General features: G+C 39.0%; 2 protein-coding genes across 3 annotated transcripts in view; one reads left to right on the top strand and one right to left on the bottom strand.

Annotated features, from left to right (window-relative positions):
- Positions 1-2,740: 2,740 nt before the first annotated feature.
- prr16 (proline rich 16) lies at positions 2,741-17,043 on the bottom strand. The gene is made up of 3 exons (XM_042421917.1): positions 16,172-17,043; positions 10,269-11,362; positions 2,741-4,535 (listed from the first exon to the last, which is right to left on the bottom strand). Exons 1-2 carry the CDS (start codon positions 16,304-16,306, stop codon positions 10,490-10,492), a joined length of 1,008 nt encoding a protein of 335 aa, XP_042277851.1. The 5' UTR covers positions 16,307-17,043; the 3' UTR covers positions 2,741-4,535; positions 10,269-10,489.
- Positions 16,845-27,856, top strand: part of hsd17b4 (hydroxysteroid (17-beta) dehydrogenase 4) — a 34,699-nt gene continuing 23,687 nt past the window's right edge. The window contains exons 1-8 of one of the 2 annotated variants that reach the window (XM_042421916.1): positions 16,845-16,875; positions 21,563-21,616; positions 22,650-22,757; positions 23,418-23,477; positions 23,620-23,641; positions 23,835-23,881; positions 24,220-24,304; positions 26,388-26,575. In XM_042421916.1, the coding sequence (XP_042277850.1) occupies positions 24,282-24,304; positions 26,388-26,575 (211 nt within the window). In that variant the 5' untranslated portion in view covers positions 16,845-16,875; positions 21,563-21,616; positions 22,650-22,757; ... (2 more) ...; positions 23,835-23,881; positions 24,220-24,281. Of the gene's footprint in view, positions 16,876-21,023; positions 21,223-21,562; positions 21,617-22,649; positions 22,758-23,417; positions 23,478-23,619; positions 23,642-23,834; positions 23,882-24,219; positions 24,305-26,387; positions 26,576-27,856 lie in introns of those variants that run through there. The other variant, XM_042421915.1, reaches the window with a different exon arrangement.

Genomic DNA, 27,856 nt, shown 5'->3' with positions numbered 1-27,856 from the left:
ATGGATGCTCCTCCTGACGGAGGAATAACGGACTAATAACGGAGTCTTTTATTGAGAATAGAATAGAATAGAATAGAATAGTGGTTTTCAAAGTGGGAGGCAAACAGTTTCAGAGGAGGCTCATTGAATGGAAGTGAAAAAAATATTACATTAGTTATTACATTAGTTATCAAAAGGAGATCAGGTAGAATGCCCTACATGTGTGTGATTTTGTTGAAGAAATAGTTCAGAGATACATAAGTTTTGGGGAGTTTCACTGTTTTTCCCACTTTCCCAGAGTCAGAAACCAATAAATGCCTTAGGACAGACTTTTTTATGTATTTGGTGTAGTCTGAAGTTGTGTCAAACAGCAATATGAGGCTATATTGGCTCAATTGTTCGGTGTTTATGGGATGATATAACATAATCATGATCCCATAGGCATCCAGGAATTGAGCCAAACTAAGAAACTAAACTAAAAGGGGGAGAGGGGGCGATTTTCTCCAAGTTTTGTCTGAGGGGAGGCCCACAGTCTCAGACTTTGAAAACCCCTGGAATAGAATAAGTATTTTACCACTTTGTCTCCACTGCCTGCTTTAGACATTTCTGACATCTATTAAAGATCCCCTCCAGACATGTTTTATGATATATAAAATACTCTGCTTTGTTTTTCCGCAAAAATATTCCGTTAACTAGTTCAAAATTATGTGTTCCTAATATTTTTCCACCCTCGTATCTGTTAATGGAGTGGATAAAATATTAGGAACACTTTTCAATATAACTTTACTGCAGTACACCACCATCACCCACTATGACCTCAATAATAAACATAAAGTAGAATCATTACTTTTCTGACAATGTCAACAAAAACTGAAAATGTATAAGTGTTTGTGCACGGAAGCCTTCAAGTCTCCACATCACACTTGTGTAAGTTGCATATTGGACCAGGATTGGCTCCAAACTAGTTGTGATGTCATAAATCATGCTCATCTTAGACTGAGATTTAAGGTGAGCACAGATAAACTTTCCTCCTTCAGCAGATAAATGTGAAAACATCCTTCTAGTGTCAAACCATGCACATAATTCTTCACAGTGAAGCTCAAACATCACAGCCAGGTAACTATAAAAAAAATGAGTTTAGGGGGACTTTAAGTATTTATTCTTTAAAGTTTATTTTTCTCTTCATCACCCCATACATTACGCTTGACTTCCAACTGAGAAGAAGGGGTTAGTGGAAAAATAACCTTTGCACACCTTGCGGTAAAATATTCATACTTTGGAAATTCTCCAAATTGACACAGCAAAGATGCTTAAATCTTTGTGTGCGTGCAGTGAGACTGTCCTGCAACAGAAATATATCAGTCCCTGTCAAGAATGATGGTGCAAAGTGTTTTATGTGACCTCACATTTTATAAAGAAAGCCATTTTTAGGCTAAAATGTGAGACTTTTACTTTGGATATTCTCCAAATTGAGACAGTAAAGATGCTTGATTCTTTGTGTACCTGTGGTGAGACCCCTCTGGAACAGGAATATATCAGTCCCTGTCAGGATGATGGTGCAAAATGTTTTTATGTGATGGAAAATGTCATTATGGAAGCCATTTCAGTGTACAAAGATACAACTTTTACCTTGGAAATTTTCCAAATTGACACAGTGTAAATGATAAACTGTGTACCTGCAATGTTATTTATTTATTCTTATTATTTTTTTAATTTATTTGACAAATGCTCATTAATCAACAAGAAAATGAAATGTAAATGAGCCAGAGTTACCCTAAAAGGCTAAATTCCCTCTGTTGTCCCTGTTGTCTCAGCCAATAATAGAACTTAAGAGTTAAGGTTTAAGCTGCAAAATACTACAGAAAATGTGAAATACATGCGAACAATGTGTGTGTGCGCGTGTTTGTCAGGGATCAGATTAACTCACCCTGCTCCTTCCACTCTATTTGCACTGTGCACGTATTCTGTTGCCCTTGAGTCCCCCTCAGTTTAGTCCCCCCCCCTTTCTGCCCAAGGTGTGCAGTAATTTGATTAATCACACACTAATTTATTTATGAATATACACGATAAGTAATGAAGGTATTAAAACTAGATTTCTGACACGGAGTCCTTCTACAAGACAAGGCCTCAAGATTACTTAAAAATGCAGGAATAAAGTACAAATGAATGAAAAGTATTTTGCTTTTTTTTCTTCAGCAATGACGCTACTACACACAGCTGCCCAGTACAACCACAGTATTCTTGTCCTACCGTTTCACATCGGGTGCTTTGCTCAAGAGCACCACAGCAGTGAGTTACAAATGCACTTTTCTTATGTTCATTTCCTCTGCAACTTTTTTCTGGATTTGAACCCATGACCATTACAGTCTCCAAGTTCACCTCTCTGTCTTCTAGGCCGCCACCACCTAACTCTTCTGACACTGTCTTTCATTTTCATGGCACTGAGCTGCTGGCGGTGGCCTGTGTTATAATGTGTATGACCGTGACAAACCACTATGAATTCATTAGATTATCTTCTGGAGACAGCTGATGGCCTTTAGCACCGCCAGTCTGCTATCTCATCACACTAATCTTCAATTAACTGATGCAGCTGCTGATGCCATTTAATGTATTTTTCTTTTTGAAAGGTTCGCTTGCACCGCTTTTTGGGAACTCATTTGCAAGAGCATAGATTATGATAAAAGCGTACAGATGTAAAATCGACACTTTCTGCACTCGAAATTATTGTCCAGTCCGTAAAATACACACAGGTACGCAAACATTTAAGTGCAAAGTGTTTACTTCTCACAAGTTATTTTCCAACAGTTTGTGGACACACACACAACAAAATATTACTGATAACCTTTTGAGACATTCCAATCTTCTTTGACTCTTGATTCATCCAGAGTTTGGTCATGAATTCAGTCTCTGTGTCCAGTGAGAACAAAGAGGTGGCGTTTACAAGTGTGGTGCCTCCAGTCTGAATGTGGAGAAAGGCTGTGTGCATCAAAGAAATTCTGTTTGCTCTCCAGCCCACATCTCTCTCACTTTTATTGATCCAAAATGCCCCATGAAAATTTGTCCACAACTATATATTAATATTCTTCCTTTTTATTTGATTACCAATGACTTGTTGGCCTAAGAAATGTGGTAAAACCCAGGATATTTGTCTGGTTTATAGTGGCTGCAGAAGTAGAACCTGATGGACATCATATGAGGAAATGAGAGTGACATATTTCCTAACTCTGTAGCATGGAGAGCAGAGCACCCCAACTGACAGCCTCTCCACATATGCATAGAAAAACACAGTGATGGCAGGACAAAGTGAAGAGTCAGTCATGCATTCATTCAGCCCCATGCCTCCTATCTGATAAAGCACAACTAGGTATTTGGTTTACGCCATTTATATTCTCCACATTACATTTTCTCTCACACAATACCGCTCCCTCTGTAAAGTTTCTTTAAATGATGATACTGAAGCACTTGTTTTCTTCCGTACAAACACTATGCTGTTGCTATATATAAATAACTCATCCTGCTTTGCCCTGCCGAAAAGCACGCACCTCGAGGGAATGACAGCTTTCCTCAGAATAACTCTCAGTCATCCAACACAATATCAAAAATATCATCTCTTTAAATGTTAAAGTCTCTGTAGAAAAATGCCTGAAATATATAGATATCAAACATGTACATGTATATTTGTATACATATAAAATTTGATGCAAATTATTACTTCTTCAAGGATCCTTTAAAGCTGTAACTATGCCACACTGAACTGTATCTCTGCATGTTATCGTGGAAAAAGAAACGTAGCTTGCATGGCAGCAGTTGAGCACGTAGATTTTGATGTACAATGAACATAATGTCTGGACACAGATCAGTGACCACATCATCAAGTTCAAACAATTAGTCTTTCCAAAACTGCTCTGTGTATGTGTGATGTGCATACGGCACACACTGTACTGATACATACTTAACATTATTTTCCCCTTATCTGCAGTCCAGCAGAGCAGTGTTTTGCTCACAGTCGGATCTGTTGGGCTCCCTAGACACAAACAATTACAATTCTTAAAAGGCAAATTCCATCGGTTGAGTGGAGCTATTGATTTCCATCTGAGTATGCACAGAGCAAACGTCTGTGTAGACATCAATCAAATACTGGCTGACATCAATTCACCCCTGCATGTACATCTATAACTAACCTTTCTCTATCCTTTTTGATGAGCAGAGTTTCAGCAGCTGTCTAACTATTTCTATGTAACAAAAATATCATTTCCACAACTATAAATTCATCCATCTGTATGCACTTACATACAGGGACTACCATTTCTCTCTCCCCAGTCTCATAAGAATATTTCCTCCAGCTCCCGTGAACACAACTATGCCCGGAGGTTGTTCATTGCTCAAAATTCAAAGTATGAATTTGTCTGGAAGATCTTGTCTCCTGTTGGTCGAGAGCCATTAGCGCTTCCAAAATAAGGTTGATGCCTGGCCTCCTCCATCTGTGATCAGCCAGGGTCGATCAGTGTATGAAATAAGCATCCCTTCCACTTGTATCTCAAGGATCTCAATGGGCCCTGCGAAGGAAAGAGGAAACACATTAGTGTGGATATCAGACAGCGCGGAGGAGAGCCACTTGACAGAGCAGTCGCAGCACTGACGGTCGCTTTCACAGAGCAAAATGGAAAGTATAGCGAGGTATCGTTGTCCACACACACACGCGCGCTCACACTCATACACACACACACACACATACACATGTAATCAAAGTTAATAGGACTGAACCGTCTGGCACATTTTCCTCTATGGATTAAAAAGCCTTCCCTTTCATGAAAACACAATCACCTAGCCTTGTGGCTCTCCTTAAATAGCTGTCTTTTTTTTTTGTTTCTTATTCAGTTCTGGAGTGGTTCAACGAGCAGAATACCCCCATCTGGGTCATTGTGGCTTTTACAAAGCTGATCCGGAGATATTGTTTACCTTCACTGAGAAAGGTGCAGCTGATGCCTCTAACTTTTAACAATCTGCAAAGGAGCGTGAAATTCTCCGATTAAGTTTGCTTCACCACCAAAGCTCTCCAAGTTGCACCGAGCCATCTCACGCCCTTTTGCACTCTCGTACATTACATTAAAGATATGGACACGTATCCCTTTAACATTAAAATGTATGCATATGAGTGTGCACACACATTTTGACAAGGACACACGCACATGCCCACTCACTTTCCCACATCATGACTTTGCCTGAGTCACAGATAAAGAAGCACCAAGACGAGCCAGTATCCATGCCTAATGTGGACCAGATTTACTTTTCAATGTTTGGCAATGTAGGTCATGTCTAGTTTGTATTCGAATGAACTTTGCATACAGTATCTCCATTACAGATGTAACGCCTCTGGCATGCAACCCCACAATTATTTGGCTTTCATTTTGTTTAATGTCTTCCTCGTAACATTTTCATTTCCAATGACTATAATGAAATGTGGTTGATTGAGGGAAACAAAAATCAAAGTAAACGATGCGTGCAGAATGGAGATGAGCAAATAGACAACTGTGTCTCTTGGCAAACTATCACCACCGACAATCAGACGGAGAAACAACAGCTAATTAATATTCATTGGCAAAAATGTGTGTCTCACACTGACACATTTATTGAGTTTTATTGTATGCTGCGCACTTGCCAGGTTGGAATATGGGAAGAAGACAATACAGTCAGGACACATGTGACAATTGTGTTAAAAGACAACAAATGAGAGTAACAGGTTTACATTTACTAATGTAACTGTGACAAATTAAGCATTCAGCTCCATGAGTTTGAATTAATCATGTAAGCAGCAGGTTTAATCATTTACCCCATGAAATGAAGGTGTCGCAGCAGTGACGTCAGCAGAACGTGGGGTAAAGACTGAAAACACACAACCTCTAAATGGCGGAGCTACTCAGTCATTAGTGGATGCATAATGAGTAGGAGTGGATTTTTTTTTTCATCCCTAGAAGGTCATTTGTAATTCAAAAGGTGCAAAGTGAAGGATGCAGAGGCAGCAGCTCTTGAAAGAAAAAGTCTGTGAACTTTGATTAAACATACAAATGGAAATGTGCCAAAAGGTGTTTGCTGTACTAAGTGTCAGATATGTTTTAATAATAGCAACCCCACCCACATGTATATAGAGATACATGTGCACAGGGAGATTGGTATGCATACAGCTGCTGCCGAGTGGGAGTGAAGCATCATCTGAGGGGAGAGAGAGATAGAAATGAAGAAAGAGTGAGATAGAGAGAGAGAGAGAGAGAGAGGTGGGCTATGAACTAGAGCTGTGAGCTGTGAGCTGTAGGGAGTAGGTCAGTGCGGTTGAGTCAGTCCTGACTCACGATGGAGGCGGTGAAGATCCACCTCCTCCCTGCCCATTACAACTCCATCCTCAAGCCTGGAGCAGTGGAACTCAGATAGCCATTACAAAAACGGTGAAAAACTCCTACAACCGTGGTCAGACGAGCGGTGTTTCTGTGTAATGGGAACGATCTCAGAACAAGTCACGGATGTATTAAACAATGAACGATGAATTCAAACATAAAGGCTCATATTTTGCGATGAGAGCTGGTTAGTCAGCGCAAACTCCAAAAGAGTTTCTCCTCCTTCCCACTGTGGGTCGATTAACATATGCACATTAGTGTGTTTCCTTCACTCATATATGATGTGACTGTTTAAACTGTTTTATGGAAAATAATGACCTTGAAATATAATTTCTAATGTCATATTATAATAGATAGAAAAATATGTAAATAATATACCTGATGAAGGTCGGATAGATAATATTTCAGCAGCAAGTGAGACAGTGTGCGGGAGTTGTTTTCATTGTTTTCAAGTTGCACCTCCCTCCGACACACCTGTCACATATTCAGGTGTGCAGACGTTTTTTCCGATAGATACGAAAGTTAAATTTGTTAGTTCTGTGTGCTGAAAGCTTTCTAGTAGAGATTAAAAATTGGATATGTTGGATTTTGTTCCACTGGCCTCTCACACAGTGGCTCACTTGACATCATATATTGTTAAAGTGCCTCAATACACAATGCACACAGCTTTTCAGTGTGTATTGGTCCGTGCCAGAAAACCTGTTTTTTGACCTTGTGTACCAAAAGCGGGCAACAAATGTCTGGTCAGATTCATAATCTTTTTTACTTCATCATCAGATAGCAGATAAAAAAAAGGCTTTTGTAGCAAAAATATTTTTTCTCACAGTAAATAAAAGATACAGTTTCATATTTTCATATCGTACTGAAATTCAGTACTGGCATTATGGCTGCAAATAACGATTATTTTTATTATCAATTAATCTGTTGATGGTTTTCTTGATTAATTAATTAGTCGTTTGGTCTATAAAATGTCAGAAAATGGGGAAAAATGACGAATACTGTTTCCCAAAGCCCAAGATGTTCCTTATAGGCTAATGTCTTTTGTCTTGAACAACAGTCTATAACCTAAATATGTTCAGTTTACTGAACATAAAATCTACTCGATATATAAAAAGCTACATGTGTGCTGCAGCTAATTTTAGCTTGACTTAAAATTCAACAGAGGAAAAGTTGGAAAGTCTCTGTAATTACAAAAAAAAAACACAAAACAAACAAATTAGTTATCAAACCTTTACAAACAACTTTGTGTTTCATCTCTGGGTTCTAGCCTGTATGCAACAGCAGGCTGTCTTAGTTTCAGTACTGTGGTCACTGGTCACTAAAGTGCGATAAATAAATAAATAAATACCTAGATAAATACAAATATCTTACAGGAAAAACACAGTGGTCAGGAGCAATGCTTTTGAATAAAATTAACTTAGAAATAACTTAGTTGGGAAAAAGACACTGATGTAATCATAAACGTATAAATTATACATGCAAGTATTATGCAAATGTGTGTCCTCAAAAGTCCTGGTCAAAAAGAAGAAGAGGAGCATGCACAAGGAAAAGTAATATAAACAAAATGCAGTCGCCCTTATTTTTTCATTGTGTTCCCTTAATCACACAATGCCTGGTCCACAGTATCAGTGTCCTCGGTTCAATGAATAGTGCATTAGCTAGGAAGGCAGTACTACTGTATAGCAGCAAAAGCCCTTCTGATCTGCATCTATTGATGATACTGGCTACACTCCATTCTGTAGCACATTCTGCTCTGCGTGCCTGTCTCTGTGAGCGTGCTGCTGCCAGACTCATTAGGATCCATTAATACAAGGTAAATATAGTCAATGCTCTACACCGAGTGCAGTCATGTTGAAGACAAAACACGCATCCACATATGCTCTTACAAAAGAGTAAACGCAATTCATTCACTACAGCATCAGCTTCCACTGCATTACTGTTTTCTCTTTCACCATCTTTCTCTCTGCCTCTCTCCATCACACATGCTCTCTTTTCCCTCTCTCTCTCTCTCTCTCTCTCTCTCTCTCTGTCTGTCCCACACTTTTTTTTTCTCTCGCTCTGTGCCCTTAACCCCCATCCTCACTCTCTCATTCTCGTTTTTCCCATGGCTGAATATCCACTGATCCCTAATCCAGATGCCGATTTTAGATTGTAAGGCCAGCAAGGTCATGCATTGGATTTAGTCGTCAGTGTGTGTGCTACTTCATACACTGATTTTCTCAGCCTTATCCTCCAAGCTTCCCACCTCCACAACCTTTACACACATACAGTATATTATACACACATATATATATAATCTAAATACTGTATATGCTCTATATAAAATACAGCCTACTGTTTATGCAACACACCTGCACCCTCAGAACACAAAACCGCCCTACCTCTCTTTCTCTTTCCTTATTTCCGTCTCCATTTTTTTTTTAGCTTTCTCACTCTCTCTCTCTGTTTATCATGAAAAATATGTGCAGCAGCAGAGCTTTGTCAAGGCTAATGTTGGTACAAAGGCTGTCTGAGGCAGTGCTGTTATCTCCTGTAGTCTAATCCAGCTAATTAAGGGCATCGCTGGGAGGAAGGTGCTACTATTCTCATCCAACTCCAGGGTATGCTGTCTCCCCAAGTCTGCCAAACTGACATGTGCTTTTACACACACCTATGCACACACACACACACACACACACACACAGAGACGTGTGCACACACACACATACATGCACGGTTAAAGATACCTTGACACTTGATTTGAAAATGATTAAAATTTCAGTCACATTCGCACACAGTTCACGCACATTCACAGCACACTAGCTTTAATAAATATGCCTCTTAATAAGAGCTAATAAAATGAAGGCTACCAACTGCTCATATAGACTGAGATGGTGTGATATTACTGCGGGTTTATATTCCCTTATGGAAATAAAGGCCAGCATGTTTTCTGCCTGATTATCAGCACTCAAGAGTAGAATTCATTAACTTACTGTCCATTTAGTCTCATAGATATCACAAGAAATAATAGCGGGGGTCTGTAGAAATGGGAGTAGCGTTGCTGAACATTAATTTTATTGGAAAATTAAATGCAGGATTTTTTTTTTTTTAAATTAGAATTTGCCACCAATCAAAATGTCAGTTCTGTCACCTAACACACACTTCTCTCTCTTCCCCCCACTGATTTTCGCTCCCTTCTTTTGCTCCCGCAGTCTGACGCGTCAGCAAAATGTGACATGTACAGACAAGAGGTGATGAAGGAAGAGGAAGCATGAACTCACTAGCCTATATCTCAACCTTCATTGTTCATCTAGACAGGCTTGGTAGAGATGCCACTACCTGTCTGCAATGACTTTTTAATGTACTGTACTGTACTGAGTGTACTGTACATACTGTATGTACTGTATGTGTGTTGGTGGTGGAAAGTTGTTTTTGTAAATGTACAGCACCAGTCAAATGTTCGGACACACCTTCCCATTCACTGGTACTGTATATATCAGTGTATGGGAGGATCTTTAGGGCTTTGGATGAAATCTAAGGGAAGTGGGTTTTCTTGTTTCATCCAGAAGGACATGAATTAATCAGAGCTGCTCTCTGAAGGAACTTCCTGAGTTTGAGACTCGTTAGTACCAATAGCTTCCAGAAAGACACAGATACAATTTAGTTTTAGGGTTGTCAGCAGAGTCACTCCTGAAATTTTAAAGTCCGTGTACATTTTGCCGTCAATGCTCACGGCCTACAAACATCACACTCTGCACACATACGCCTACGCACGCACCAGCAAATATATACACACATGAATATACATAAACAAATAAACTTGTATGCAGACAGATATGACTCAGTGCACACATGCAATTGTTCCTTAGTTCCTCCGTTTCTCGTCCTGACAAACACGCTTATACATGCACAAACACTCACCGCTTCTTCCTGATCTCTCTGTGTGTACATCTCAGAGCCTATGGCGATGCCTTTCTCTCTATTCCACTCCTTCTCTGCATCCTTTTGTTTCCTATTTCCCAACCCTTTCTCTCTCTGTTTGGATAATCCAAAGTTCATCTTGAGTAGAAAGCGCTCATAAAGTAGAAAACACTATGAATGATTCAAGAATGTTTAAGTTAGACAGAACAAGGGGTTTGGTGTCAAACTGTGGTTGTGGTTGATTTGCGTAGGATTGTTTTCTGGGGTTTGAGGGAAGTTGGGTGAGGAGGCACACAAGGTGGAGGAGTGTTCGCTTTCGGCGGGAAACTGTGGCTGACCGAGAGGCCGCCGTTTTCCAACATTAGTTCATGGGGAAGAGAATGAGGAGGGGGGGTAGGAGAGGAGGAAGAAGAGCAGCAGTGCACAGGGCTGAGCCTCAAGTCATTCAGCTCAGCCTGTAAGTGTAGTTCTGTGTCGTCGACATCGTATTGAAGGTCACAATCCGGGCAGTAGCCGTGGTACTGGACCTTCTCACTGAAACGGACACGCTCCCTCTCACGAGGTTCCCTGCTGGGGGCCTTGGGGCATTTGTTCTTTTCATGGTGGAGCAGAGGCATGGGCCGGGGCAATGTAGGAACAAGCCCTGACTCAGGGATCCCGCTGTCACTAGAAATGAAACACGGCGTGGAGGAGAATAACTCCCTGTTTGGTTTCAATGGGAAAACCCCACCATTCCTCAATAGAGACCCGTTAGCCTTGGATATATTCCCTGATAACACTAATGTTGGGTGAGGCAGATTCTTAATGTTGTGATCCTCGGCTCTCATCGGGGTAAGTCTGGGTGGGGGTAAGGGCGGGTGGGGTTTCTTGAGTACAGTCAGGACCGCAGGAGGGTTGACGGGGACCGGTGTGATGGGTGCAGGTGGTTTGAAGATGCAGTCATCGGGGAAGAGCTTCATCTTCTCCAGGCTGGAAGCGGTGGTGGTGGTGGTGGAGCTCGAGCTGGAGTTGAGCGTGTCGGTCTTTGAGCTGTCTGTCAGTCCGTCCTCCTCTAGTTGCAGGTCGCAAGTCAAGGTGTCAATATCGTGAACAACCTGGTGACAAGAAGAGGAAGATAGCTGAGGTCAGGAATAATAAACAATGTGGCATGAGAGAAAGAACTATCACTCTCAACAAGATAAAAAAAAACCCCCACTATGACACCAGTATCTGGCAGAAGAATGATGATCCCGATAGAAGATTGAAGATCAAGAAGAGGGGAGATGAAAAATGTGTTCCTGTAAGGAGTTAATGACTTTATCTCCTCAAGTTCTCAATTAATGAATTGAGAACCTCATTGTATAAAATTTAAAGAAGATACACTTTGATTTAAGAGATTGATTTATGAGATTAAAGACTGATTAAGATATCGCTATGACAACCACGCCAGGGAGAAAAGAAATATCACCACAATTTATGGGAACAGCCATGAGCCTGCCAGACTCCGACTTAAGTGATATACTGCAACAATCCCATGTACCATCACAACTGAGAGAGGTGACAATACCAACCATTTCCTGCAAGCCAAGAAGCAAAAAGTCATTTGTAACACAAAACTGGTGCTGAGACTGAATGAAATAGATATCGTCTACATAATAGCTACATACAGCGAAAGAGTGCAGAGGACAGACACAAACACAGGGAACAAATGGGAAAGGGTGCAGAAATGAAAAATAAATAGACTGTCAGTCTTCAATCAGGAAAAGTCAGCACAAATGTGTGTCATGTTCTCCTGAAAGTGAGCAAGTTAGAGATTGATGAGATTTTCAACCACAGAGAAGGTAACTAAATATAATACAAATGCTATGAGAGAGAAGAACCATTTCTACTCACAAAAGTGTCATTTGTTTTAACAGCAGCACTCATGGTTTGAGTTAATTGCAAGTAAACGACCTTGCTGTGACAGAGATAAAAAAGATTTTATAAACAGGAGAGGACATTCAAAATAACATCAGAAATCTTCTCCTCAAGCAACACAACATAAGAGAGAAAACACTCTATCAGTGGCAGTGGTGCAATGATGTACCGCAAGGAGACGAAAGAAATGCACTGTGACAGAATACTTTTTAGGGAAAGGAATAGAGGCAAATAGAGAACAGTTTAAATATTTGAATGAATTTGCAATCTTGAAATGTAAGATGATTTATGAACACAGGACAAAGCAGACTATTATTGTAATTGTATTGTCAGTGAAAATGGCAGAAATACTCTGCTCAGTGCAGTGGAAATTAATGATAGCTTTTATCTCGGGACCGCATGTATACAGTAGATATTTAGATCCAAAGATAGTTCCTTTGTCCTTCAAGAGGAAATTTGTTTTCACAGCCTGAATAGGGAAATATTAAAGAACTGTTACAGCAGAAACTGGTTTGTTGGCACTCTACATGTACAAAGGCAACAAAGAATACTGGTAATAGTAGTAAGAATGCAGCAGCACAACATAAGATAATAGACTTACACTTGGAAAACTTAAATGTCCTCCGAGAGGCATTTTGTGGTACAGCACAGAACATATAGACACATTAAAAGCACATCAGATAAACAAAAACAACAGTAGTCTAACATCATCTATAGCAACCATCATAAATATCATCACAGTCCAGGCAGCCATTTATACAGTTATGTCAATAACTGTACACCAACAATTGTAATAAAAAATAAATAGTGAGTATACTGCACATCCCCTATGTATCCATGTATGTCACATCCCTTAGTCCATGTATTTCCCCAGACTCTCCATGGCTACCGAATCTTGTTTAATTGAGTTATTGCCACGGGAATAAATGAGTTTCTTGCTCGGTTGGGTCTGATCTTGGGGTATATATACCTCAGACCAGAAGTGAGTGGCTGGAACTCCATACAGACAAGGTCTGTATGGGATGTATCCATACAGACCTTGTCTGCCTTCTCAGTCAGCCTGGTGAGGTGTGGGTGGTACAAGTCAGCCTGCAGCTCCACCATGATTTTCCCACAGGTCTTCATAAATTTCCCTAATCCATAAAAGATACATACAGTACATACTGTACAGACATATATACATATACATATATATATAGACGTATATTCTACTGTAACTGTACATACAACATACTCAACAACACATTCTTTCAGGACTTAATGCTTAACTGAATTTGATTCAATACCCACTAATCAATATGCACCCATCTAGAAGGCCAACAAAGGACTGAATATACAACAAAAGCATGACATACTGTACAGTGCTATCCTTAGACAGTATACTGAGTGGAACACCTCTGGTTATTGTCTCCTTTCCTACAACTGATTGCATTTCATTCACATAAAGCTAACATTTGCATTGTGGACACAACCATGGAAATAAAAGAACAGTGAGGACAAAGTTTCTTGAAATTTCTTGAAATTACATGTACACATAATAAATATTGCCCACGGGAACCATTAGCATGGGGGAAATCAATTTAACAGACCAAATGGACTTGCTGCTAGTTATCATCTGAGGTCATTTCCTGTCATAATGACTGAAATTCAGTAATGAAACATCCATGTTCTTCAGCCATTTTTGGAAGTGCGTCCAAAAACCTTTGGAGAGGAGTTCCTGTGTGGTTCTCTTTGCTTGGTGGAGTTTTTATTACTTTGATGCCCAGAACTGAAGTCTTAGACATTTTATTACTGGCTGCCTGACCAGTGAGAATCCAGCACTCAGTGAGTCTGCAGGAAGTCAAATAAAAGTTAAGCTGAACACGCTTTAAGCTCATAGCATTATGACCTGAAACAGCTGAAATAACTTCTGAGGAAAACTCACCAGAAAGGAAAGTTAATGTACTTTCGTTGTGCATTCATGAAGTAATTATGACAATGGCAATGTGCTTATGTTCATTTTGCATTAGTCATGTTCATCTCAGAGCACCCAGTATATTAACCCACTGTAAAACAACATAACTATCATCTCAGGGTTTGAAATGCATGTCCAAACAGTGGCTTGAGAAAAGGCTTAAGCAGAGATATGGAGAAACGGTAATGAGGAGAGAAACACAGACCGAGTGAGTGAGAGTGAAAGATAAAAAGAGAGATATAAGGCCTGGGCAGAGACAGCAATGGAGCTAAACTCTCCATGCAGTCTTTAAATGGATAATTTGTTGGGACACACACAAGAGGTAATACCAGTATCCCAGTGTGCAGCCCCTGCTGTAGGCCAGGCAGCTTCAGCGGCTATGCCAAGTATCTGGGCAGGGTCTCTCATCAGAGCCAGACTCAGCTCCAGCCCTGTCTGTGAGTTATAACACATAATAATAATAATAATAAAAAAAAAATAATATTAATAATTTATTGTATAGCACTTTTCAAGCTAGGAGCACACAGTGCTCTCCATAGATAACTGCATTTCAAATGGATTATACCCCACATACTGGCTTTGATAGTAACACCCCCTTGAGGTACGTGTTTAGTGTGTGCGGTGTCAGAATAACTGATCCTCTACACAATTTCCTGCAAGCAAAAAAGGAAAGAAAGAAGGAAAGAAAGAAAGAAAAAGCGAACGAACGAAAGAAAGAGGGCACATCACAAAAAAATCACAATAGACAGATTACTATGCCTTCTTGTTCTCATTTATCTCTGGCGCCTGCTGTGAGACATTGTAAACTGCCGAAAAACACAAAAGAAATCTAATTCAGCTCAAGTTGCAAAAACAGAGTAAAGGGAGCAGAGAGGCAGAAGGAGACAGATGCTGTGTCGACTACCCATCCATAATGTAGGAACCAGAGGCTGTACGCAATAGGGTTTTATTAGAATGACAGCCTGTCATGTTAGGGTGAGAGGTTCAGCACAGCGGGCTGGACGCCTAGTGTGTGGCCAGTGGAGGAATGTAAACATCAAAAGCGGGTTAAGACTGCAGGTTATTGCAACTGGAAAAAATAGATCTGAAGCAAGCACTGTAACACGTGAACGAAATCAAAGAAAATATGTCTTTGCACACAGGCACTGCCAAGATACAGAGCAACTTGCTGCAAATAAAATCACAATATGTCTACATATAATCCCTGAATCCTTCAGAGACATCCTCCGCACCCGCCCTGACTTCTATTCAACACCCCTGTCTCTGCATCACTGAGATTTGAATAGCCAATCAGACAGCTCTGAGAGTTTTGATCTTTAACAAGGACTCTGTGGAGAGGAGAGAGAGAGGGAAAGATGCAGAAAGGAGGAAGAGAAAGAGAGGCAGACAACAAGAGATATAAAGAAAGGATGAAGATGAGCGGATGTAATAAACACAGACAAGAAGTGAAAGATTAAGAAAGAAGATAAATGGAGAGACACCGAGAGAGAGTTTTGAGAGAGATGAAAAGTGAAAAGACAACTGCTGTATTATTTGGCAGGAGATAATTCGCAGCAAACAACAGTCAGCATTAAGATGATGAAACGCAATGCAAAAGCGCCTTCCTAGTTGAACCAACTTGCACATTAAATATTAATTGTGATTAAATTTTTCTCACTTTCATCAAAGCCTGTGAATCAGGGTGAAGCTGTCCTGTCATTTCACAGCCCATATCCTCCTGTGCCAAATGTCTTTCATGTTGGAGAGAATGATCACATACATTAGTGGGCAAAGGGGGGAGGAGGGGAGGACAGTCTGTATGTTTGTGTGTGTGTGTGAGTGTGTGTGTGTGTGTGCTGTCATAGCCTATTCCAGGCCCAAGTGAGGTGGACGATTAGCTTTTCCATCACCTCTCAGACATGGATGTTTAGAAAAAAAGACAAGAGCGTCCTCAAGCCAAACCTGTAGAAATAACACATGGATAACACATGGCATGACTAGTAGTGCTTATATGCTAGGCGTTGTGTGTGTGTGTGTGTGTGTGTGTGTGTGTGGTCTCTCCTGGTTCATTTACCTCTTTCAGCTCTTTGGCTACATCCTTGAGGTCTCCCAGGATGGTTTCCAAATTCTCCACGATTGTCTTGATCTCCTTTTTCACTTTCACTTTGGAGACTACTCCTTCAGCCTCTGCATCTGGTGTCCCTGACATTCTTCAGTTTGCGGCACAGTCCGTTTCGTGAAGGATCGTGAAGTCAAATCCTTTGGTTGCCACGCTGCCACTTTGCCAACGCATTTTTATTTATTTATTTATTTTTTTGTTGGTGTTTTAGTCCTCTGTTCCCTTCACTTTTGCTCCTACATCACGGCCAAGAAGGTGCGAAGTGGCGTCGGGCAGCGCTCTATATCTCCCACTAGGCATGCGCAATAGAGCGTAACACAAAAATAACGGTTATGTCAAAATATTGTATCATACTGTCTGCCGAGACTGTCCACTCGGTTTTTTTCTCTTCTTGCACCTTACACGTTCATGTCCAACAAAAACAACAACAACAACAACAAAAGGACGTTCCTCACATATCCTTCACGTCGAGAGAGCGCTAAATTCAACATTTTGTGAAGAGGAAGAAGAAAAAAAGAAATGTTATGGCCGCGTTAAAAAAAAAAAAATTGTGTCAGCTGTAGTGAATACAAGAGTAAGCTACACTAACGGTTATCCAAACCGTTAACACCGCCGGTCGTTAACCTAATGGTCCATAATCCTCAGGCATCGACAAAAAGGTAATACACTCCTCCTTTTTCCTCAAATATACGGTTCTGGTAATGATATACTCAGGAAAGCTGCCAGGTAACGACACCCCAGAGGCACTTTCCCCCGAAAAATACCGCGGCAGTTTCATCCTGTCTCCATCGCAGCCTCCTCCGAGAGTCTGAGCAGCCAACGTCTGGGCGCAGAGGATGCTCTCTCTCTCTCTCTCTCTCTCTCTCTCTCTCTCTCTCTCTCTCTCTCTCTCTCTCTCTCTCTATCTCTCTCTCTCTCTCTCGCTCTCTCTCTCTCTCATATTCAAATTCAAAGGGCTTTATTGGCATGAAGGTTTCAAGAACAATGTTGCCAAAGCATCAAATTTGTCCACAATAATAGTAATATGAACATTAACACAACATTAAGATTGATATATGTTAATTATATGTATACAGTATATCCTTTGTGTGTTTGTGTGCGTGTGTGTGTGTGTGTGTGTGTGTGTGTGTGTGTGTGTGTGTGTGTGTGTGTGTGTGTGTGTGTGTGTGTGTGTGGCTGCTAATCTGTATATAATAAACAAAAAAACGTACACAATATGGGATTTTCTGGATTGAGGGTTTATGTTTAGGGAAGGATGAAGGTGTACAGTAGTATTGAAATGAATCCTCAGTTAACAGTAATATTATGAGTCTATGTAGGAACAGAGTAATTCACTCAGTAACCATCTGTGTGTGTGTTTGTGTTTGTGTGTGTGTGTGTGTGTGTGTTTGTGTGTGTGTGTGTGTGTGTGGGGACCTTTTCCTGTATAAACACCAACCTTGTCAGGACCAGAAGTCCTCAAGGGGACCAAAGCACAGTTAATGGTTAGTGGTAAAGTGTGAATTTAGGTTAGGTTAAGGTTAGGGTTTGGGTTAGGCTGTCCACAATGAATGAAAGTGTCAAAGTGTGTGCGCGTGTGTGTGTGTGTGTGTGTGTCGAGGTCATTCACTGTCCCTCAGATTGTGGCATGTTGATACATATTGGGCAGCAACATATGCCCTGTCTCCTTGTCCTCTGAGTATTTTTTTTATATTTTGAGAGGTCATTAAGCTCTTTGAAATCTGAAATTACAGAGTTGAACTTGTTAAAGTGAATGCTCCTTATTTCATTGAGTGTTTTACATTGTGGAGCAGTCACCGCATATTCTGTTTGCTTTTGATTGCCATGATTTTCTCTCTCTCTCTCTCTCATTGCATGGCATCTAGTAATTTGTTGCTATTTCATAACGCATGCATGAGGGAGAAGGAGTACTCTAGATCTCATTTTAAGGATTGTAACAAGATAATTTATTTTTTTTGTGGAAAAAACATATCAGACACAAATAATTATTCAAAGTAGAGTATTTTACATACATTACATACATACATCTTTAGTTTCACCCCCACTATAACCTAAAGTAAAAATGAATTAGGATTAGTCTGAACAAGAAATACTTGATGGGATACTAGCTCAAACAATAACATGTCAGTAACAAGCACCTGAAATATGCACTATGGGAACACAATACTAGCTTGAGAATGAATGATTGAATAGATTGATGAAATGTCAAACACCTAAGGTGTCCAAATAGTCTTAAAAGTCTCCTATAAACTTTATTCATAGCCTACACACTACAATGTGATGTAGAGTATAAATACCAAAAATAACCCCACAAAGTCATAAAAAAGTATATATATTTTTAAAATAAATGCTTTGAAGGTATGTTAGGTTGTGAAATGAAATTAGGTCCTGATGAACATAAAACAGCAAGTGAGTATCAGCCGTCACACTGGAGTCAAGGTAAGGCGTCTATGAAAGCTCCCCAGATAAACAGTGTGGGTCTCTTCTTTACATTGTAGAGGATCATCTCTACAGTGGGATGTTACTTCATTGAGCCAGTGTCTTTATGAGGGAGGGAGGTTAGATTTCCAGTTTACTGAAATGCATTTTTTTCCCAGCTGTACTGGCAAGTAAAATGAAGTGCGTACCAGTTATTTATTTTCAGTGGATTCAAGTATAAGTTATACTATCATACTACTATAGGTTTCCAAAAACTCTGCAATCACTGGGCAATGCCAGATCACATGTAAAGGATTTGTTATTTTACATTTCTGGCACACGGGTGAGATATTATTGTTAAATTTGTGCAGCATGTGAATTCTTAAAAATACTCCATCCACAGGGCCTCAATAGGCCACTTTCACTGCAGCCATTCTGACACAATAACTGCAGGAAATGCAGGTGTAATCAGTAACATTAATTATGGCTGTGTTTTCTTTAATTTTGCCACTTCCAACTTCCTGGTATTTTGCTTGCTTGCTAACTCGTTCTGCTTACTTCAACACTTAGACGGAACACAGTCATCAATAATTTAATTAGATACACCTGTGCTTTTTCTGCTATACGTCAAAATGTCTGGTGTGAAAGTGGAATGAATATTAGACAGTTCACTAGACTGTGATGATTTTTTTTCACATTCCCTCTATGACAATCGTGATTGTTAGAAAGAGTTATTCCTCTTGGACAGTGGGTAACATGTTGGCATGGACTACTAATCTTTCAGATTTCCTAGCTAATAAAATAATACAGAATGTTTAGCTCATGTATGTATGTTTAGAAGTAATTAAGATACATTTTCTCATCCTGTAGTCTGGGAACTTTACAATTATACTAAAAGGGCCCCAAACAGCTAGATTTACTATGATGTTTAAATCTGAAAAATATTGAATTATGTTACTATTCTAACTCATTGTACCCTGAAATAACTTATAAAAGGTGCCCAAAGCGCTTAAAAAAAGCAACTGTATACTTCTACTTCATTACATTTACCTTACATATACATGTTACTGGTTACGTCCCAAAATATAACAAATAAAATATGATGCATTATTATTGATTAAATTAATATAAATATTAAATAAAGTAAATAAAGATTGAGCATATTTTTTTTTAGCAATTTTATTTTATTGATCTTTTCTGCTAAAAAATAAACTGATAAGCAAAATGTGATAGCCTATGCTGTGATGAATAATGTATTATACATGTTGTGACACCATTGCTGATTTCTTCAACCCAAGCCAGTCTGCAAACATCCACGGGAGTATTTTTATGTAAGCCAGCAAACATCTAATAGATTTTTTAATATACAAAAACAATTTGAGATTGACTATACATTAGACATTTATTAGCTTTTTAGTTGACATTTTGCATTTCCATAGTTTTACACACATGCTGAAATAATCTATAACAAGGCAATTAGGTTCTAAAAGAAAATAATATATTATAAATTAAATTTTAAAAATCAGTTGTCTTGTAATGTGTTTTATATTAAAGGAGAGGTTTTTCAAGACTGTCTTAAAACAACAGTCAGGTGTCCAAATGAACACTGAAAGAGGATTTCCTCGCTGTAATCATTTCTCCTGCTCATACTGGCTGTTAAAAGATCCCCTTCAAATGTGCATTCAATGTAAGTGATGGAGGCCAAAACCCACGGTGTGTCCACACAGTCATTTTGTGCAAAAATGCATTTAAAAGTTGATCTGAAGCTTATATGAGGCTTCAGCAGTCTGAGTTAGTCATAACAAGTGGATACCTGCCTCATTTACAGTCTTTTTAGCATCAAATTCCCTCTTTGTGTTTCCCTTTTGAGCTGCAGTGGAAGTATAGTAACAAAAAGAGGGACTTTGGCACTAAAAATACTGTAACACTGAAAGATATCTACTTGATTTGACTCATTTGAAGCTTCATATTAGCTTCAGATAAACTTTTAAATACATGTTTGCACAGAAGGAGGACTGTGGATTTTTGCCCCCCATCACTTACATTGTAAGTGCATTATGAAGGGATCTTCTTCTGAACAGGACGAATGATTACAGCAAGAAAAAACTATGTCATTGTTCATTTGGGCACCTGACTGTTGTTTTAAGACAGACTTGAAAGTTTGCGAACCTTTAACACAAGGTTATGAATTTGCCATGGAATAAAATATATGCAGTATGCTGAAGGGTGAGGCTCCTAAATAGTTAATGTAATTCAAACGATGATTAACAATAATTTTGTTGAAGTAATAAAATATAAAACATAAGTAGTAAATATAGACTACATGTGAAAACTCAGCAGTGGTGACAACAGGGTTAATAAAATCGTGGTTTCTGATTGGTCACTGCTTAGACCGCCCCCTACGTTATTGCGGAAGTGGAACTTGTGGAAGTTCACCCTGCTGCTGACTGACTCTGGGAATCACTGTTGCTCCTCTACTTGCAACTGTGTTGGTGTCCCGTCACAGCTCAGAATCAGAGAATAATATCTCGCAGGGATGTCTTTGTCATTCGAGGGAAGAGTCGTGCTTGTCACCGGGGCCGGAGGAGGTAAAACTGTCGTGCAACTGAGCTAACTGAGCGTTAGCTTTATGTACTTAAATAGGTTTCGCAACGTTAGCTACGAATGCTAACCCTCTAGTTGCAAAGATTTAATAAATATATGAGCCAGGTTATTAACGCAGCTAGTGTTTAACTATGAAAGCCTCCCTTTCTATTGCAACAGACATTTGCTAGCCCTCGTACGTGAATAACACAGGGATCAAAGTGCGACGCAAGTGTGTCAAAGGGCACATACAGCAACTCCACAACATACTCTTAAATGGGGGGTGTGTTGTTCTGTTAAAGGTATACTTATAGCATTTTACTCATATGTCTTTTTTCCGCACAGGCCTTGGCAAAGAATATGCACTGGCTTTTGCTGAAAGAGGCGCCTCAGTTGTAGGTAAGCAAAAGATCTTCATTTCAAATCGCTTCCTTCACTGGAGCAGGTGTAGTGGATGTGATCTCATGTAGCTTCCCTAGTAAAAGTGAAGCCTCGTTACCACAATGGGTGTATTATTTTTAGTTGCTTTGATGAGATAGTTTTGTCAGTATGCATGTTTACAACTTAGCATAATTCCCTGAAGTGTTAGAACTGAACTGGACAGCGAATCTATGTTTCATTAATCAAATGGTCTATTTTTTAGAAATCTTACTGAAATGTGAGCTTTTTACCATAAATCCATATTACTTGATGCTCATATACAGAAAAGGAGCAGCAGTGATCTTAATCTGCACAAGGTGACATCAGAGCTTGAGTAGAAACCTGCAGATTATTGCTCCTGCATTGCACACTGTTAAAGATGACTGCTGCTGCTTAGAGGTGTCCTCATTTTGATTCAATTACGGATGCACTGATCCAATACATCTGATTGGTGACCAATCCACAGTAAATACAGTTTCTTTGTCAATGTCATTGTGAAAAAAAGTTATTTTTGCTACCAAGTTACATTCATTCAGTCACAGCAGGTTGCAAACTCAGTTTTTAGTGTTGCAGCAATCTGTATTTTAATGTGAACTCACTTAAAAAATAATCCAATGCTTTCCACACAGTGAAGTATCAAATTGGTTCTCGGTATCAGCAGATCCCGAGTTGAGGTATTGAAATTGGTATCAGGAGGGAAAAAGTTGGATCAGTGCATCCCTAGATTTAAGTGATTTAGAGATTACATATACCCCAGAGTGAGGCATGTTTCACAGAAATGTGCATTGCATTGATTGTTATGATATCCTTTCTTTTTAGAGTCAGCAGTTGCAGATATAGGCATAAACATTTACCCCAAATTAACAGCTTTCCCTGCTGCCTGGGCTGAACTTGCCCTTGAACTCTGACAAGGAATCAGCTTAGCTACACTCTTCTCCTAACCTAATCACTCGTGGAGAATTGCAGAACTCACCCCATTATTGCTAATCTCTTTCTTCTCATTGCAATAAAGTGAATGACCTTGGGGCAGACACTAAAGGGGGTGGAAAGAGTTCTGCAGCTGCTGATAAGGTGGTGGAGGAGATAAGAGCAAAAGGAGGCAAGGCTGTGGCGAACTATGGTGAGAAGTTTGGAATAGCTCTTCTCTTCTTCTCTTCTCTTCTGTTCTCTCACACATCATTATCACTGTTTGTTTCTATCTCTGCTAACCTTGTAGTATTTAGGTCATGTAATGCTAGTCTCAAAAGGAATATTGATTTCAGTCAGTCTGAATACCTCACTGATAAAGCAGTCAGTGAGTATTGTTGACAGGTGTATTTTCCTCTCTCATCTCTGTGCATCTTGTATCTGTAAGAATTTTTTTTTTTTAATGAACCAAGCAAGACAACGCTTTGATGTCTTTCTCTCAGGTATTTTTGAACATGGCAAATTCGTTTGTAGATGTAATTCAAAGGTATCACTTACTAGAAAAGATGCCATACTTTTGACCCAGTTTATAACAAACGATGATGCCCAGCAATCAATACAAATGATTTTAATAGCTGAATAACTAGTTTAAATAGTTGAGTTGTCTCAGATTATTACTCAACATACTGAGCACGAGAACTTTCTTTACCATATAATAAGACGCTCATAAATTTTATTATTGTAAGTGTTATACTTTGAGTTGTCATATCTATAAGAAACATTTTTATAATTGTAGCAGAACTAACTGGAACAATAAATAAGATACAGTTATGCAGAACATTTCATCATTTTATCACTATCTCTGCTGTTACAGATTCTGTGGAAGATGGAGAAAAACTAATCCAATCAGCACTGGATGCATTTGGAAGAATCGGTTAGTATTGTCTTTGGATGAAAATCATGTGGCCATCAGAGTTTATTATTCACTTCATTACTCAGTTCAATTTAAATTATCTAAATGAAATGATAGTGATTTTAATATTGTTGTTTTTATTGAACAAAATCTTTTCTTCCAGATATTGTTGTAAACAATGCTGGGTGAGTCATTTCATGGCATTAATCACACTTTTTTGAGGTCTAATCACATCATCCGTTTTTGGAGTGGCCCTTTGATTGCAGTTAGCATATTAATAGGAGTTTGGGGCACTGTAATCATGTTTAAAAAAAGAACCTTATGTTTCGTCACAAAGACTGAAAAGACTAAAATTCTTTCCTGCTTTTCTTTGCCAAGGATCCTTCGTGACCGATCATTTGCCAGGACGAGTGATCTGGATTGGGGTAATTAAATTATGTCCGATCTTTACATTCACTTCACTCTCATTAACTCATACTGTGTATGGGGTCATCTCATATCATCACATTATTTCCTTTTTTTTGGCTCACCTCATCATGAAGACTGTGCCACCACGCTATAAGTAGAAGAACACATTTGTTTTATCTTCGGCTTCTTCTACTTCAAGCTACCTTATGCTTGTAAAAACAGATTTCCTATGTGGGAGTTTTAAAAAACTACTTCTATCTGGATCTGAGCCACAAATGTGAAATAACTAAACTGTGCAATGGTATTTGTTTTGTGCTAATGTTTACTGTGTCATTCCTCTTACTCTGCATTTCAGACCTGATTCATAGAGTTCACTTGAGAGGCTCCTTTTTGGTGACCCGTGCTGCCTGGAACCACATGAAAAACCAAAAGTTTGGCAGGTAAGGAGCCAAGCTACTAACGTTTATTGATGTGGATGAAAACTGTGCTTTCCTTCTATTATGTGGGCAGGATTATTTTTGTAGATCCTACAAAGTTACAATATCCTCAGCAGACAGATCAGTGGACTGTAATCAAGATATCAGGATACATATAATGCTGTGTGATGAAGCCCTGATTCAGACTCAGCTTAAGTATCAAAGGTACTCGGTGTTCTTTATGTGCCCCACTTCAAGTGGGCACTTGAGGATATGCATGTGAGGTAGTGAGTATATAAATCAGAGAATGTCTGCCATCACATTATTATACATATTTTCTGACTCTGACTCTGACTTCACAGTGTAAAAAGAATAAAATCTGCATAATAATAAAAGCCTAAGACAGCAAATTTGAGACGAATATGCAAATTACCAAAGAAAGAAGGAAATTAGTTAATTTGGGTATGCAGCACTTAAGGTTGATCTCTGAATAATTTGAATAGTATTTAAATTGATGACTGTACAAGAAGCAGTAGAGATGTGTGCAGATTCATCTCATTCTTCCAAGTCATGAAGCGTCAAGTCAAAATTAAAATTTCCACTGGACTAAACTTGCAAAATTGAACATGTTTTGCCACTCAATCAAGAGCTTATGCACACATGGACTACTTCTTCAGTTGTAAAGAAACATTCAGAGAATAATTTAATTTAGACTTGAAGTAGTGAAGATGTATCCAGATATGTATCGATCATATTTTAAGGCACCATCAATCCTTAATGGAATATGGTGAAGACATTGCTGACTTCAACAGGCGTCTAATGCAACTCGTGTCAATACATTAACAGAGCCTTGTTAAAAGGCCTCATTAACGATGACTGCGATCTAAAACTGGACAAATGGATATTATTAATCACACCTGTGGTTTTCCTTCTATGACAAGTAAAAATGTATGTGCTGCTAAAAGGGCCCATTGAGGTTTGCGTGTTTTTGAATTGCAATTTTTCAGAAGAAGGTCACACAAGCAGATTTGCTCCCATGTTACTTCAGGTAACAGATGCCCTTCCCAAGTGCACACAAGCTGTTCTACATGAATGGGAGAAGGCATTAGTCTGTGAAAATTAAAAGTGACATTTTGCAAGAAGTGTCATTGAACTCAAGAGTGGCTTTTAATTGAGCAGAAAACAGTTGCAGTGAAAGTCGTTTTTTATGTTAAAGTTTTGACATAAGAATATTCTTTAACATATAGGTTTACCAACTGAATAATCTTGATAATTTCAGATTATAATAATATATAATTTGTATATTTTTTTCTAATGTTTGATGGGCAAGTTTACAATTCAATCTTTGTATCTAGTCATCCTAAAGAAAATTATATTATATTCTGTATCATCAAAGAAATGTTGTGTGTTTGCTTTTGCTCCTCTAAATAACCATATTCGATCATATTCTGCTCTTTAAAAATGCAAATAAGTGGTTCTTGTAGGAACACCTACTAGAATGTTTGGGACTTTGTTATTCAAGTGTAATTGATTCATTAACTTTAGGCCATAAAAGTTAATTATAAAATATTTTATTATTGCCAATCTTCTTGTGGTGGTTGTACTATACACCATGAGTGTGTTGCAATATTGATCACTGCTTTCTGATGACCAATGAGATGGCGTGTTTCAGACGTCATCTACAGTCAATTTGGTGTTGGTGCTTAACCTCTTTACTTGTGCTTGACTGAGGTGAACTCCCTGCATGAGATTACTAGCAAAAATGTATTTACAAGACTGTGTGTCTACTACATGCATCTATCTCTGCATATAGCATGTGTTCAATGTTGTACAAGTAAAATATTCAAGTAAATTTGCTGTACGCAGCGCTGTATTTGTGATTAAGCAGTTAGATGTTGTGTATGTGTGTGAATGGATTTACATTACATGTCTAGTTGCCCACATATGTGTACTCCTGCGTGTTTATGCATGCATGAAAAGAGCATACTACCTCGTGAGATTATGTGTGTATGTTGGATGGGGGCTGCCTGTATCTCCCATTACTCCATTGCGATGCCTGTCACTTTGCATTAACACTGACTTGTTGCCTTGGGATGTCTGTGGCCAGAATCATCATGACGACTTCAGCTGCAGGCATCTATGGTAACTTTGGCCAAGCCAACTACAGCGCTGCCAAGCTGGGCATGCTGGGACTGGCAAACACCTTGGCCGTCGAGGGACGCAAGTACAACATCCATACCAACACTATTGCTCCTGTTGCTGGGTCGAGGCTCACAGAGACTGTTATGCCCCCAGGTAGGCAGACAGATAAAACGACCAATATATTTGCATGCAATTGGTGTGTATAACACATACTGTGGTGTTCCACTAGGTTTCAGGGTGCACACACTTTCACAACAGGCTAAAATGGGTAAATAGATTCTAACCACAGCCACTCATGTAATGTTGATTTACAAAATTTGAGGCAACAGCACTCCCGTTTGACATGCAAATTTATCTTCTAATATTCAAGAGCTGTGTTTCTTTTGCTGTTCCAATAACCATAATGAAATCATGATCCCTGTGAGTGCTTTAAAAGTTTTAATGTATCACCCCATGATTTAAACAGGTGGCTCTGGCCTCCTCATTTGACTGTAGGTGTTATTATATTCACAAAAATGTGAGCAAGTATGTCAGTTAAAAATATTTCTTAAGATGATGTAATTCAGCATTGCGAAATAAAGCTCATAATAGCTCATAAACACGATAAAACAATAAATCCACTTTCAAAATGACAACTTTTTAAACATTATTTCCTGTTTTTTAAAAATGATCTTATGAGCCCAGGAAGATTTTTTTTTTTCCAACCTACCAAACTCTGTGTTTGGAAATGTCTATACTTCATGAACATATTGTGCGTTCTCTGTGACTGCAGCTCTGTTGACAGGGGTATTAAGTGACAAATAAAAGGAATGGTTTTGTTTTCCTGCCGTGCTGGTCTGCAGTAGCATCTGTCACACTGCGCTGTGCCAACTGTCACAGGATGGCCTTACCTTAGTAAATGACTTGGTTCCATATGTTGGCTTTCACTGACTCAGGCTTTTCTAAAAACAAACAAGACAAAAAAAAAACCTAATCTTGAAAAACATTGCAGTGTGCAGTGAAGGAAGCGGGGTGCCTGTTCTTTAACCACCATGTTTTGGTGACAGAAGCGTACAAATATTTTCTACAGACATACAGTGTATAGTATTAAATCTTCAATGGATCATATAGGGGAATTCACAGTGTTTGCCATATTAGCTTGACTTCATTCCAACATGTATGGGAACCTATTTCATAATATAGTTATTAATACTTACTTAAGGCTCCAATATACATCCAGAAATACCTTGATTATTTTCGAGATCAGTTTAAACTTATTTTCCCCAGATCTTATATTCTAATGCATTATAGGTAGATCTGTTTCCCTCTTCACATGCTAGTATGAGTGCAAGTTTTGTGATTATATTAAATAAACTACACAAATTGGTGTGTAGTTACTAATTCTTACTGTGTAACAATCCATAACTGTCATGACATATATATATTGCCTTTCTT

The sequence above is a fragment of the Thunnus maccoyii genome, chromosome 9 (genome assembly GCF_910596095.1).
Source record: "Thunnus maccoyii chromosome 9, fThuMac1.1, whole genome shotgun sequence".
Classification (NCBI taxonomy): domain Eukaryota; kingdom Metazoa; phylum Chordata; class Actinopteri; order Scombriformes; family Scombridae; genus Thunnus; species Thunnus maccoyii.
The sequence above is the reverse complement of the archived record's forward strand: the minus strand, read 5'-3'. Positions and strand labels throughout refer to the sequence as shown.

What these genes read in the sequence shown, in the direction of transcription:
- prr16 (XM_042421917.1), bottom strand. Translation starts at nt 16,306, where the DNA reads ATGTCAGGGACACCAGATGCAGAGGCTGAAGGAGTAGTCTCCAAAGTG. An exon ending in TAGCCAAAGAGCTGAAAGAG is followed by an intron (nt 11,363 to 16,171) that starts GTAAATGAACCA and finishes TCTTGTCACCAG; the next exon opens with GTTGTTCACGATATTGACAC.